The 15,312-nt window shown below is 39.2% G+C and overlaps 2 protein-coding genes across 2 annotated transcripts; one reads left to right on the top strand and one right to left on the bottom strand.

The window, feature by feature from the left end:
• The first annotated feature begins 45 nt into the window (after positions 1-45).
• Positions 46-9,060, top strand: LOC137009161 (zinc finger and BTB domain-containing protein 39). Its single transcript, XM_067371132.1, has 3 exons — positions 46-280; positions 2,389-3,904; positions 5,670-9,060. The coding sequence occupies exons 2-3, from the start codon at positions 2,423-2,425 to the stop codon at positions 6,561-6,563; spliced, it is 2,376 nt and encodes a 791-aa protein (XP_067227233.1). The 5' UTR covers positions 46-280; positions 2,389-2,422; the 3' UTR covers positions 6,564-9,060.
• A 590-nt stretch (positions 9,061-9,650) lies between these two features.
• Positions 9,651-11,985, bottom strand: gpr182 (G protein-coupled receptor 182). The gene is made up of 2 exons (XM_067371262.1): positions 11,799-11,985; positions 9,651-11,160 (listed from the first exon to the last, which is right to left on the bottom strand). The coding sequence occupies exon 2, from the start codon at positions 11,155-11,157 to the stop codon at positions 10,081-10,083; it is 1,077 nt and encodes a 358-aa protein (XP_067227363.1). The 5' UTR covers positions 11,158-11,160; positions 11,799-11,985; the 3' UTR covers positions 9,651-10,080.
• Positions 11,986-15,312: the final 3,327 nt, after the last annotated feature.

The following is a 15,312-nucleotide window of genomic DNA, read 5'->3' as shown; positions in this document are numbered from 1 at the left end:
TTTTCACAGTAGTAATAGGATTACATGGATTTCCATGGGAGGCGCTCCTTCTCAGTGCTCGGTGTTGAAGTCCTATGGCACAATGGCCGTGTATTAAAAAATATAGTGAGCTCTTTAGTAGTTTTGGGCATCACAGACACGCTCTGAATGAACCGAGTGATCTAGGTAGGCAGCTTATTAGGTTTTGAAACACCGCCGATGTCTATGCAGGGACGGCTGTCTGGGCTAACAGGATCCGAGTGGGATTATTTATCCCTCGCAACCGAGCAGCACTCTCTGGGTAAGCAAACATTTGAGGTGTTATGTGGTTTCTGAGTACTAGTTAGTGACACAGCGGTCTGTTTTATTTACACTGCGAGAGATGATGCTAACGTGCTACTTAGCCACACATGCTAATGGAGTCCAACGGCAACCGGTTAGCTACGGCTAAACGAATGATGTACTAAATAAAGATGCATTGAGCAGTTTTATTGCACCCTAGATTGTGTGTTGCACATATTTAAATATATATTTTTGTTACATAAGGGTGGTAACGTTATATGTTGTATTAATATCCCAAAATACAAATTCTCTGTGTGTGGATTGTCTTTGTTAGGACACCAGTTGTTGACGATTTGTATTTATATTTACATTTATGTACTTATGAATTGTGTATTGTGTTTTTTTTTATTTTTATTTAATATACATCAAACATATCTGAGGCTACCTTGACTTTCTGTGTTGAAACTAACTGGCGATAAATGTAAACTTAAGTTATGGTAAGTGTAATTTAATGTGTTGTGGAAATATTATTTTATTTGTGTTTGTGTGAGGGCGATATTGAGCATGTTTTATACGTGCACTTTATTTCAAAGAATGTTTGTCTTCATAATCTTTCCTTAAAATGTAATAACTGACTCTGAAACGACTTTCTGAAGCCCTCTTATTAGTTAAGCACCTGTGTCATATTGGCTATGTTCTTAATACAATACTACTTTACTACCTATCTGAATGATTTGCATTATATACTGTATACCAGATACTGTTTAAAAAATGAATTAGGTCATTCCGTGTTAACTCAACCAGAGGTTCCCGGCTCAATTTTTTGATTTTGTTAATTTTTCTGTAGAAAGACAAACATAAATAGTGACGAAAGCCAAAATATTGATTGATTAAAGGGTTAGTTCACCCAAAAATGAAAATTCTGTCATTTATTACTCACCCTCATGCCATTTTACACCCGTAAGTCCTTCATTAATCTTCGGAACACAAATTAAGATATTTTAGTTGAAATCCGATGGCTCAGTGAGGCCTCCATAGACAGCAATGACATTTCCTCTCTCAAGATCCATTAATGTACTAAAAACATATTTAAATCAGTTCATGTGAGTTCAGTGGTTCAATATTATTATTATAAAGCGACAAGAATATTTTTGGTGCACCAAAAAAAAAACTAAACGGCTTATTAAGTGATTCAAAACACTGCTTCAGTAAGCTTTGGAGCACAAATGAATCAGTGTATCGAATCGCCAAAGTCACGTGATTTCAGCCGTTGGCAGTTTGACACGCGATCCGAATCATGATTCGATACGCTGATTCATTGTGCTCCAATTGTGCTACCCTTTAATACTTCTTGAGTTACAAGCAAGTGCTTTTTGCCATTTTTGAACTGTCAACGTTGGCATATAATGAAACAAAGATTGAATTTATACCAACCTTTGTGTAAAAATAAAATAATGATGCTGCCATCTTTCTAAAGTCATTTTTACACCCCTGTAAATGTGGCTCCGAATCTTACAAAATAGTGCTTTACTCAGTAAATATACATCTGTGACATTTAATATGTTGGCTTTCATCACTTTTTATGTGTCTTTCTACAGAAAAAATATAGTTTTTGAAATTTATTTGATTTGACATGGAGTGTACCAATTAAATAGTAGGCATTATCCCACACTAAATGTTTCTAACATTAATCGGGCAGAGTTCATGTGATAACAATGTAGTGTACTACCCATAGATACTACCTATACTTTACTATAGGTGCGTTCATGCCATGTCGTAATTACCGTAACTATTCTGGCTTGTAAAAAGCATTCACGTGATTGTAGTTACAACTTTAGACTTTAGAGAGATACGACTTGTATCATATGACTGCTGTACCATGCAACCACTGCAGTTTTGTTTTGGAGTTAATAGTGCAAGAGAAACGTGTAAGTCCGAATCCGAGGACCTGTACAGCTCCAAGTACAGTGTCACATTTTGTCGTCTCTTATTTACGGTAATTACGACATGGCATACAATTACATACTGTTTTAAGTACCTCTTAAAGTATTGAATATAAGTGCATCTTGCTATTATAATTTCATCTGAATCTTATAACCCTTTTTGATTCACTTCTCTCTTTTTCAGACCAAAATCCTGGCTTTTGTCAGAATTGCCAGGCATGCGGATCAGGCTGCAGGGCTCTGGCCATGCGGCCCGTCTCCTCTCCGAGCTCAACCGCTGCCGTCTGTCTCGCCTCCTGTGTGACGTCATCCTCCAGGTCGGGGGACGCTCCTTCCCGGCTCACCGTGTAGTATTGGCATGCTCTTGCACGCACTTTAACAGCCTCTTCTCCAGAGGTTCCCGCAACCAGGATGGCGTTCCCACCACCTTCTCTTTGGACTTTGTCTCCGCCGCCAATCTCGAGAAGGTGTTGACTTTTATCTACACGGGTGAGATTTTCACAGACTTGATCAATGTGGGAGTGCTTTATGAGTTGGCGGAAAGGCTCGGCGTGAAGGAGTTGGTGAGCGCTTGCCATGCCACCTTTCCTGACCTGCAGAGCTCCAGCTCTAGAGACCCGGTGGCCGATGGGGATACGGAAAGTGATATGGCGTCCGCCAACGCAGTGGCTGCGTCCGTTTGCTCATCCTCCGCAGCATCCTGCTCCTCGCTGTCTTCTTCAGCCGCTCCCACACCTGTAACTCCATCTCCGGTTTCTCAAGGCAGGAACGGCAGGTTGAATCGCTCCCACTTGGCCACCCAGTCGCCGAAAAATGAAGACATCCAGGTACATTTGGGTTACAACCAGCAGGTGACCAACAAGTTGAGTCCTTCAGACAGTAACCATTCTACAGATGCTCTTCCTGGCCTTGTTTTGCAGCTCAAGACTGAGCAGGAGGATGAAGGAGAAAATGGAGGAAGTAACTCAGTGGACCAGCTTGTTGTTAATGGTAGCAAATCAACATTTGGGACTCAGGAACCGTGTTCCATCCCTGATTCTTCAGCCCAGCTTGGAGGAGAAACCTGCGCCCCTTCGTCGTCCTCCAGTGACCCTTTGGACAGTTTGCAGCTTGGGGCTGTTACAGGACCAATCAAAGATTCCGATTTTTTTGAGGAAGATCATGCTAGAAAGAGGCACCGCCTACAGGAGGAGCATACGGAAAGTGGCGACCAGTGGCGAGCGCTTTCAGAGGACATAATCGAACTGAGCGACGAGGAGGAGCACTTCATTGTGGAGGAAGAGGATGACGAGGAATTGATGTGCATTGAGAATGGTGAAAACGGGGCATCTCTTGGCCAATTGGCATCGTCGCAGCCATGCAAATCATGCGGGATGCTGCTTCCGGTGGAAAACGGCATCATACGAACTCATGCTGAGACGCACCTCTCGGAAACGGGTTCATGTCTAGTTTGTGGAGCCTCTTTCTCGGACCGTGCTGCTGGTGTCGCACACGCCCTCACACACGTGGGCATCTTGCTCTTCTCCTGCGACGTTTGTGAGCACCAGTTCCGGACTGAGTCTGCATTGATTCACCATAGACGTCAGTCAGCAGCCAAATGCGTCCCTCAAAATCCTGACCAACTGAACGGAGACTCCCAACGGCAAGGAGGGGAACTGCAGTGCACCATTTGTGCTAAATCCATGACAAATGATTTTAAAGTTAGTGGAGCATAAGCAGTTTTTGTTTATAAGCCTTATACCGTGAACTGATCAGGTGCTATGTTACATCTTTGAATCATTGTGCTTGTGCCCTATTCATAAATTAAAATAAAACAGAAATACACTGCCCGGCCAAAAAAAAAAAGTTGCTGTTTGGATTTAAATAGGCAAATACTGAAAGTGTTAGTTCACCCAAAAATGAAAATCTGTCATTAATTACTCACCCTCATGTCGTTCCACAACTGTAAGACCTTCATTCATCTTCAGAACACAAATTAAGATATTTTTGATAAAATCCAATAGCTCAGTGAGGCCTGCATTGACAGCAAGACAATTAACACTTTCAGATGCCCAGAAAGCTACTAAAGACATATTTAAAACAGTTCATGTGACTACAGTGGTTCAACCATAATGTTATGAAGCGACTAGAATACTTTTTGTGCGCTAAAAAACAAAATAATGACTTTATTGAACAATATCTAATGATGGGCGATTTCAAAACACTGCTTCATGAAGCTTCAAAGCCTTACAAATCTTCTGTTTCAAATCAGTGGTTCGGAGCGTGTATCAAACTGTGAAAGTCACGTGATTTCAGTAAACGAGGCTTTGATACATCATTAGTATTTCAAAATTTCAATGGTTCACGTGACTTTGGCAGTTTGATACACGCTCTGAACCACTGATTCGGCCAAACAGCAAAAATTTGTTGGCTAGACAGTGTATAATAATATATGATTATTAAATTAAAAAAAAAAAAAAAAAAAAAAAAAAATATATATATATATATATATATATATATATATATGAACTAAAGCTAAATTGAATTAATTAAAGCTAAATAGAAATATATAAAAAATGACAAAAGCACATAGGAAAATTATTAAAACAAACTAAAATGAAAATATAAAATAAAAACTAATTCAAAATATTGATAAATACTATACTAATATATAAATAATACTAAAGTAACATGTTTTAAAAAGCTACATTTTAAAATTAAGAAAAAAAAAAAAAATATATATATATATATATATATATATATATATATATAAAGAGAGATAGATAGAATTAATCAATATGAATTTTAAATATTTAAATATATTAAAATTTCTAAATATTCTAAGTAAACATTGCTTCACGGTTTTTCAGCTACTCTAGTAAACATAAAACAGATGTCTTAAATATTTAAGTAAATATTACAGCAACCAAACTATTTAATTTTTTATTTTATTTAAAAAAAAAAAAAAAGTTTTTTCATATAGCATATGAGCTGCCACTTTATTGTTTACGTACTGCTAACTTGTATGGTTAAGGAAAAAAAAATACTTTTTTTTCTTTATCAAATTTTCATAAGATTACCTGGTAACACTTTAGTTTAGGGTCCAATTCTCACTACTAACTAGTTGCTTATTAGCATGCATATTACTGTTTATTAGTACTTATTAAGCACATATGAATGCCTTATTGTGCATGACCATATTCTATATCCCTTAATCTTACCCAATACCTAAACTTAACAACTACCTTACTAACTATATTAATAAGCTGTAATTAGGAGTTTGAAGCAAAAGTCGTAGTTAATAGTGAGAATTGGACCCTAATCTAAAGTGTGATTATTATGTAATATTGTAATATTTTTGTTATGACTGTGATTATATATATAGGTGATATATATTTTAAATCCATTATTATTTCTTTTACTTTAGAAATAGGTTTTACTATCATTGATTTGTTTATATTAATGATGGATTTTTTTCTTCTTCAGGCGGTCAGGGACCATGTTCAGAGCCACGCATGCCTGAGGACATTACGCTGTGGAGTATGCCAGCTGTCTCAGCCCTCTCGATGCGCCCTCCTGTGGCACACACTGACACACCTTTTTCCTATTTACACTTGTCCACAATGCGCCAACCCCTTCCTAGAGAGTGCACTGCTGGAGAGACACCTGTCTGTACACTCCGAGGAAGGAGCATCAGCGAAACAGGGCGACGGCAGTCCGGAAACCAGCGGAGAAGGCCAGGCCGAGCTGCGCTGCTTCCTGTGTCCGCAAACCTTCCCCTCAGAAACCGCGTTTCATTACCATCTCAGCGTGCATTCGAACGAGCTCCAGGGCAGCCAGGTATGGCCGGCCAAGCGCAAGGCGGACCAGCTCATCGAGTACTCCTCATCCTCCTCCTCACCTTTGGAGGCGAGCGGCTCGGGTAAAGCTGGATTCAACTTGAGTGTGGGATTCAACCTGCAGGACAAAATGGCTCACGGGGGCGTCCCGTTTCCAGCTGGACTCGTACTGAATGGCAACTCCAGTGCTGGCACGGGGCTTAGGGAAAAATTGTATCGCTGCCGGTACTGCGGCAAGCATTTCGCACACTCGGGCGAGTTCACCTACCACCTCCGCATCCACACAGGCGAGAAGCCCTACCAGTGCAAAGTATGCCTGCGCTTTTTCCGTGGCCGATCCACCATGATCTGCCACCTAAAGACGCATTCAGGCGCCCTCATGTACCGCTGCACCGTCTGCGGACTGTTTTTCTCCACACTTAAAATGGTTTCCTCGCACATGGAGCTCCACAAAGACCAGCTGCCGCCCGATTTCAACATCGAGGAGACCTTCATGTATAACGACCACTCTAAAGAGCCCGTCCCCAACCTGGACACCTGAAAAACGTCGCCCTCCGAATGCTCCGTCACACTGTGTGCCCACGTTTAAGTTGTTGAGGACAAGTAGACTTAGAATGTTATGAAGTGTTTAATGTGATCGTCTTTGTGTTGGTGTCTACAGAATGAGATCGATTCTTGTTTTTTAAAGACTAAAACTTTGTTTTAAAAATGTAGTGCTGATACTTGACCACTTGATGGCAAGAGAGACTGAGCAAAGTTACACTGCCGATCAAATGTTTGGACACACCTCCTCATTTTTTATCATTTTTTTTAAAACAGTTTAGAATAGTAATAGTCATTAAAGCTATGGAATAAAAAATAAAAATATCATAACTATCTTATATTGTAGCTTCTTCAAATATTTGCCAAGAACATCATAAAGGTGCAGTGTTTAAACACTTTTTATTCACTATCTGGTCCAACTCGTTCATTTAAAATGACAAATTTTGAAGAAATTCATTCAGTTATTTTTGTCTTTTTCAGCCATTTAAGTATAAGCATTTAGATCAGAAGGTTTTTAAGATCACAACAATCAAATTCAGCCAAATATGTCCAAACATTTGTGTTGTAGTGTTTTAATAACCAAGTCATTTTTAACGGGACGTTGTTCCAACTGCTGATGTGCGATTACCTCCATACTCTCTTCCGGCAACTCTATCACAATAAGCTAAAGGTCTGGTTATTCTAAAGAAGCACAAAGTAACCTTTGTTCTTACACGACACAAGTGCAAGTTGAGAATAAACCAAGACTTTGTTTCTATGTTTTCTGATAAATAAAGCAGTGCTCTAGGTCAAGGATATAAATAAAATGGTCCTTTTTTTAAAATAAAGGTACTTTTCTTTTACAGAATAGTTGTTATTTTTATAGTCGTGTAGTGTATCACTTGATGTAGACTAAATTAGAAATAGTTATGAGATGCAGTATCATATAGTTTGTATGTTGTGCATAAAGCAAAACACTTCAAACGTCGTTCAATCGTTAGGAAAATTATGAAAAGAGAAGCGATTCAGACTGAGGTGCTAGTATATCAGCCAGTTCATACGGCAGGGTTCATCTTCACTCAGCACATAAGAGTATTTTGTGCAAATGGTATTGTCATGACTAAAAACAGTTCTTTTCTGAAAGCTGTGATGTTCTTCTGTACCATTTTCCCAGCAGTTATATGACTTTTTATTCAGCACATTTCTTTATGTGGCACACTTTTACATTGTTCATTTAAATAATGTTTTTGTTCACATCAAAATCGATTTGGCACACCGGTTTAATAGATGTCATTGGTCAAACCACAAAACTGCTGGGACATTGTGGTTGTTATAGCTTTATTTGCAATGTACCACAGAAAAATACTGGCTCAAGAGAATGGCCTTATAAATTGCCTAGTTTTATCAACTACTTCTTTAATCAATCAGTTTTATTTTTAGGAAGAAAATGCATATTATCAACCGATGTTGTGATTATAAACCACAGAAATCATTGATGCTGAACATGTGATAGGGAATGTCATTTTCACATTTTATTTTCAACATGAAACAGTTGCCTTATATCACTTCAGTGTTATTTATATAATTTATATATGTCAAATGTCATGATCATAAATCTGTTCTCTTTTACTACAGCTGTACTTGTCTTCTGAATAAAAACGGTACTTACAAAACCAGTCATAAAGTCTTGTCTTTTCAATAGTGAAATTTTCATCATGTTCACAGAATTTGAAAATAAGACCATCAATGTTAAAGACCCCCTGTGGTGAAAATCAAGTTTTTAGTGTTGTTTATATGTCTATTATGTGGTGTTTTAATGTGCTTTAAGACAAACCATGTGCAAATTCATAAGTCAACAACACCATTGCTGAGTATTTTCTCTTTAAAACTGCAGTAAATCAAAGAGTCTCAAACCCGCGGTTTGAAATCACTGTTTTTTCAACGTGCCGGCGGGCTTTAGCATATCATTAACTGACCGCGCAAGGAAGTCTCAAAAGAAGGTTATCCCGGTATGTTTTTCTGTTGATATGAAAAATTTTTACATATTACGATGTTATGATGAACTATATGTCTGCACTGACGTTCTGAGTTGTTCACAGCGTTTCTAAGGCAGCTGTCTGACTCGTGAATTTGAACATGGTTTGTGTCAGCATCACATTATTAGCTGTTTGAAAAAAACGTTTATTTTGGTGATCAAAGATGAGTTTTAAAGGGTTATTTCACCGAAAAATGAAAATAATGTCATTTATTACTCACCCTCATGCTGTTCCACAGCCGCAAGACCATCGTTTAAGATATTTTAGACAAATTAAGATATTTTTGTTGAAATCCAATGGCTCAGTGAGGCCTGCATAGCCAGCAATGACATTTCCTCTCTCAAGATCCATTAATGTACTAAAAACATATTTAAATCAGTTCATGTGAGTACAGTGGTTCAATATTAATATCATAAAGTGTCGAGAATATTTTTGGTGCGCCAAAAAACCCCCAAAATAACTTATATAGTGATGGCCAATTTCAAAACACTGCTTCATGAAGCTTCTGAGCGTTATGAATCTTTTGTGTCGAATCATGATTCGGATCGTGTCAAACCGCTGATTCGACACAAAAGATTCATAACGCTCAGAGGCTTCATGAAGCAGTGTTTTGAAATCTGCCATCACTAAATAAGTCGTTATTTTGTTTTTTTTTGATGCACAAAAAATATTCTTTTAGCTTTATAATATTAATATTGAACCCCTCACATGAACTGATTTAAATATGTTTTTAGTACATTTATGGATCTTGAGAGAGGAAATGTCATTGCTGGGCCATCACTGAGCCATTGGATTTCAACAAAAATATCTTAATTTGCGCTCTGAAGGTTAACAAAGGTCTTATAGGTGTGGAACGGCATGAGGGTGAGTAATAAATGAAATTATTTTCATTTTTGGTTTAACTAACCCTTTAAGTGATACAATTATTGACTACAGGTGATTTATATTCAACAAACATTTCTATGGTAGAAAATAATTTTTCAGACAATGGAGAATGACATGCTCAAAACAAAATGATTTACAAAATGATTTAATGATTTGCTCCCCCTTTCACTCAAACATGTTCAAAAGACTTTTAAAATAAATTTTATTCAATTTTTGTGACATCACATCCATAACAATATGTACATACAAGTTGCTGAGCTCAAAAGCCATTTAAACATTACTAGGTGTTGTGATTGAGCATATGGACAGCTAAGTGAGAGTTCTTGTCGAGCAGAACAATCAAAACAGTCTTTGTACAAACACTGGCATGTGGGTAGGCTTTTTATTACTTATCTAGGAGTTCCTAGATGTGACAATAGGAACCAGTGGAAGTAAAGGTTACGAAAGGTTGACAATATTTCCTTCCTTGCACTGTTAACAATGCTGAGGTGAGAAAAACAGGAGACATTATGGTTAGTTACAGGGCAACTGACCAAAAACAACTGCCTCAACAAGGCCATTTCATTCGTAGCACATATTTTGCTTCACCAGATCGTCATTTAGGAGTTTTCCTTTTCATGCGCCAATGTCGGAGTTACTCGTGCTTGCGTTACTGAGCTTCCGCTCTTTCACCGCTTTATTCCCTGTGTTGTCGGCTACTGCGTTAGCCGGCGTGCTGGCCAGTGGTGAAGAGATGTGGCTGATCACTGCATTTATTAGATTGTTGCGGAAGCTCTTACTGAGAAAATTGTAAAGGATTGGGTTGGCGATGCAGTGAAAGAGCGACAAGCATTGCACAAGGCTAAATGAGAAGTACAGCACACTGAGCGCGTTGCAGGAGAACAGGTGCGGATCCAAGTCGTCCACCGTCAACAAGAACAACACCAAATGGTAGGGTAGCCAGCAGGCCACAAAGACCAGCGAGTACAGGTGCACCAACCACACGTCCCGGCGATTCTGGATGTCAGGAGCTGAGCGGACGGCTCGGGCGATCAAGATGTTACAGGTGATGATGACGGATGCCGGCCCCAGGAATTGGAATATCAGGCAAAGGAAGGAAACTGAGACGAACCACTCCGTGTAGTACTGTTCAGGAACCATATAGCAGCCCGGTTCATCCCACTCCAACAGGTCAACATGGACGTTCTCCAGCAAGGCCAGCACAAGCGACAAGAGCCAGATCCCGCCGCAGAGCAACCAGCGGCGTTTGTGCTGTGGAGGGAAGCAGGCGGGTGCATTGGGACGTTTCAGGGACAAGTATCGCTCCAGAGTCATAAAGGCCAGGAAGAGGGAGCTGCTGTAGAAGTTGACGATGTACACGAGGTGCGTGACCTTGCAAAGGAAGCGGCCCCACAGCCAAACCTTGTCCATAGTCACCTCCAGCATGAAGAAGGGCATGGTGAAGATCACCATCAAGTCAGACAAGCTGACGTTGATGATGCAGAACAGAACGCCATTCGCCGAATGCCGCCTTCGCCAGTTCACCCAAACCACCACTGTGTTCTCGGCCAACCCTACCATGAACAGCACCAGGTAAAGCAGGAAAAGAGCGATACGTCGGCCGCTCTCATCTAGGTGGATGTTGCAGTCGTAGACGAACCACGGCGTGCCGTTGTAGAAGTCGTACGACGAGTTGTGGAGATCGTACGTCATGTTCTGCAGAAAGAAACAACATGGAAAGAGTGTTTAAAGGTTGTTCACTTGACCTATTGTACAAGTAAAAATTGCTGCGTTGGGAAAGGGCAAGAGGGACGGATTTTAGGAAAAAATAAATGTCTGACACACAATCGTCTAAAACTGTGGCCCACAATACATGCTGTCCTGCAGAGTTTAGCTCCAACCTTTATTGAACATAACTGTCTGTGATTCTCAAGCAATCCTAAAGACTTTGGCAAGTTTTTTCAAGTAGGGTGAATTAAGGTTGATTGGTACACTTTTCCCCCGTCATCTCAATGGCAAAAAGTATCCCAATCACCCTGAATTCAACCTATATTTTTAAGCTCAACCCTAAATTGGACCTTGAGGGCTAAAGTTGCCTGTCTCTGCTTTTAGAGGATTGTAGGTCAGATATTATTTCCTAAAATCCGTCCCTTTTGCCCTTTCCCAGTTCAGCAAGTCTTGACAGTGGACCTCAAGTCCCAGAGTTACCGATCCCAGTTCTAAGTCTTTTTGGCACCAAATATATCAAAGTTTTTGATCCCCAATTAGAAAATTAAAGCCAAAATATCCCAAGCAACTACATCAGGGATCAATGCTAATCAAATACCTAAAAGACAGAGGGATAGGAGACCTACCTTGCTATGTAGTTATTGCAGATGAGGCTCTCAGGGTCAACCCGTCTGTAGAAGCAGTCCTGGAGAAATTTCACCGGAGGCTTTGCTTGACTGGAATGTTGTGTGGAATCTAGCCATACATTGGCTTGTGGGGCAAAATAAGCTCTTCCCTCTCCCTCTCACGCGCTTGTTTGCTCCACCGTCACACTGACAGGACATCCTCACAGGACAGGAGGGGGTCAAATCTGACAGGAAGGACTCCAAGAATCTCTTGATTGCAGATATGATACATATAACCGGAGAGAATGTTTGTTTTTCTGTGAGTATTGGTCTAAACAAAGTGTGGAGCCAAGATGGAATTAAAGTGGTTGCAGGAGGGTGTGGCGCAACAACAAAATAAGGATTATGCACAAGCCCCAGGGTGTATATGTTACACATTACCCAAAGCACAGCAAATCTGTACTAATGAGCAGGCACATGATTCTCTTATTGGTAGCTAAACACATTATGAATTCTGCCTCAATGATGTGTAATAAACAAACATGCAACTTTAGCAAGTTTTGAATGAGGCCTGCAAATGTGTTTGGAGCGAGAATCACTGTTTTTAACAATTACATCAGTACATCTCTTGCATTTTTTTTCTCAATAACCAAAATTTAACATATTATTAAGTAGTATTTTTAAACAAAGTAGTTACTGTATGTATATAGAAATAGCATTTGCATGTATTCATTAGCATATTATTTAGATCTACATGCAAATTAGGCAAAACCAAGTTTATAATTAAGAAGCAATATTAGAATACACAATTTTGAAGCAAGTGGGTTTTTTAAAAAAAAGTTTTAAATGATTAATGCCTTTGTTAAAGCAGAAAATGGTTGTTCACATGTCTAAATGAGCTCAGTCTAATTTTATGAACAAAAAGTTCCCTTTTATTTATGATTATGAAATATTTAGTTGCTTGCAGAAGGGTGTCTTTTCACAAATAAATAAGAAACTTTTTTATTTTTTTAATTTCCAAATTGCTGCACAATCAACTGTAAACTTTTTACGTGTGTGTGGATTGACTACTTTGCTCTTATTTGAACGTTAGTTAAATCTTTTGGGGCCCTGGGGCTTCTGGATGTTTTTTTTTTGTTTTGTTTTTTTTCTCCAGTTTTTTCTAGACAATCTTTTCACACTTCTGAAAGTCTAAAAGGGAAAAAAAAATATTTAGCTGGTTTGTGCTTGACATGCTGAAAAAACAAAGCCCCCAGCAGAACAATAGCAGGAAATGCTTTCGTGGTCGAGGGGCAGTGAGGCAGGCAGAGCAAGAGAGAGGTAGGAAGCCAGCCGTACATCAAACTCTCAGCATCCCCCACTGACCACTTCAGCAACTGCTACTGAGGTTGAGGACACTACAAACCGATCGCTAATCTGACTTAAAGACATCCATTTCTGCCTAACGGCTTTTGGCTTCAAAAGAACAAATGTTTGACATTTTGTAGCTGGGATGACTGTTAGGGTTGACTTTAGCATTTAGACATTTCTGTTTAAACAGTACCGCATGACCTGAGTTTGAAAATGATCATTTATAGCAAGTCAATCAGCCACAAAGGGCCTAATTCATGAAATATGAGCAGTACAAATTATTGTCTTAATTATAAAACATCACTTCAATGTGCAATTTATGCACGTATGGACTCCTGTGTGTATGGCTGTTCAGAATGGATTACTAGCTTACTGAATAATATACACTTTAGGGCTGCACGATATATCGCATGAGATTGTCACGCGCAATTCATCAATAAAGCCGGTTCCCTGATTACCGCTAAATCTCCATCACCTGCTTTCAAATGCAGCGGCATTTAATAGACAGAGCCGTAGTTCAATGAAAAGCCACGCAATATCGCGTTCATATCGCAGATGAATCGCCTTCGATAATGAACGCGATATTGCGTGGCTTTTCAGTGATCTACGGCTCTGTCTATTAAATGCCGCTCCATTTGAAAGCAGGTGATGGAGATTTAACGGTAATCAGGGAACCGGCTTTACTGACGAAATGCGCGTGACAATCTCATGCGATATATCGTGCAGCCCTAATACACTTCATACAGTCTACTATTTTTTTTTTAAAATGTATGTGATACAACACATAACATTTCAAACAGTTGTCTGCTGCAATATCGTCATATAGGTGACCCTGCTACCGTAGGTTGCATTTATTGTTTAGTTAGTTTTCATTAATTCCGTTTCAAAACTGCATGTGTAATATTACGAGTAGTAATATTAAAGGTAGGGTAGGCAATTTTTTTATAAAAACTTTTTGTTATACAGGTTGAAACTCTCTAAACATCCCAATAGCAATCAATAATAGAAGTGGTCTAAATATTAAAACGTACATATATCCTCTGTGGAAGTCTAGGGACCAAAAAATGGCCCAAATGCAATGATAAGATGTCCTACCTGCCTGTCAACATATGTGACCTGTGCTAGCAAAATGAGTCGCAATGGGCAAATTATCAAGTTATTGTTAGTTTCACATTCTCTATTAAAAACACCTTCAAAGTGATGTATGATTTGTTGGAATACAACAAAAAATGACTGAGCTACACTTTTTTGAAGACGACAAGAGTCAATGTCAATTTTGAGAAAAATCGAGTTTTCTGAAGGTTCTAAAACAAAATCACCAAGCAACCATACCTTAAAATGATATAACAGATAATATTTGTGTGAATACCAAGACAGATTTATTTATTTATTTTTTTTAAGTACTGTAATTCTGTGTATGTGTGTATATCGGGATAGTGGCGTCTTTGTGCGCCAGCTTCGGACCTGTCAGTCAGCGTGAGTAAGATTGTTTTGTTTACATCAGCATGAGTGTGAAAATCACTTTTCATTGGTTCGGACTCATGCCATCGAGAATTCACTATGAATATTCAAAAAGCTGGAATGCTGCTTTTTACAATACCAAACTTGTTGCCAGTCGTCTGGAAGCGAGCAGAGAAAAACTGCATTTTTCATGGACAAGGAAAGGTACTCCTTTCAGAAAACCGACAAATAAAGATACTTTTAGATGTTTAATTGCTATTTGGAGCATTGGGATCACTAGACAAGGGCTTAACGAACACATTTTTGTGAAAACCTCAAATTCAAACAAAACTGACATTTTTCAATTGTTTTGCCTGTAACTCGAAATTAGTCCGTGCTCATTCTGACAGCACGGGTCGCATATTTTTTCTGTTTTTTTTTAAATGTACTATTATCTCTGCGAACCCGTTTGCGCCGTCATTACACGTCATCTGCGCGTTACGTAACAAGGCTATTCAGAGTTGTAGACAGTTGCCGAGGGCCGTAAACAAACAGCAGCCGCCTTTTACAGTTCCTCCTGAACCAAAATAACGAGCTTATGCTGCGTTCATGCCATGTTATAACCCTAATCATGAGATAGTAACCTGTGACGTTCAACCCAGAGCCGTTCGCGTCCCCAGACTCGGATTTATGCATTTCTACATCAAAACTATCAGTGCTGAAATGAATCTGCAGCAGTCAGGTG

Source organism: Chanodichthys erythropterus, chromosome 20 (assembly GCF_024489055.1).
Source record: "Chanodichthys erythropterus isolate Z2021 chromosome 20, ASM2448905v1, whole genome shotgun sequence".
NCBI classification, from domain to species: domain Eukaryota; kingdom Metazoa; phylum Chordata; class Actinopteri; order Cypriniformes; family Xenocyprididae; genus Chanodichthys; species Chanodichthys erythropterus.
This window is presented reverse-complemented; position numbering and strand designations above follow the sequence as displayed.

Bases quoted from the DNA above. Each gene is read 5' to 3' on its own strand.
- gpr182 (XM_067371262.1), bottom strand. From the start codon at position 11,157: ATGACGTACGATCTCCACAACTCGTCGTACGACTTCTACAACGGCACG.
- LOC137009161 (XM_067371132.1), top strand. From the start codon at position 2,423: ATGCGGATCAGGCTGCAGGGCTCTGGCCATGCGGCCCGTCTCCTCTCC. The intron at 3,905-5,669 runs GTTAGTGGAGCA...TTTCTTCTTCAG, and splicing joins CCATGACAAATGATTTTAAA to GCGGTCAGGGACCATGTTCA.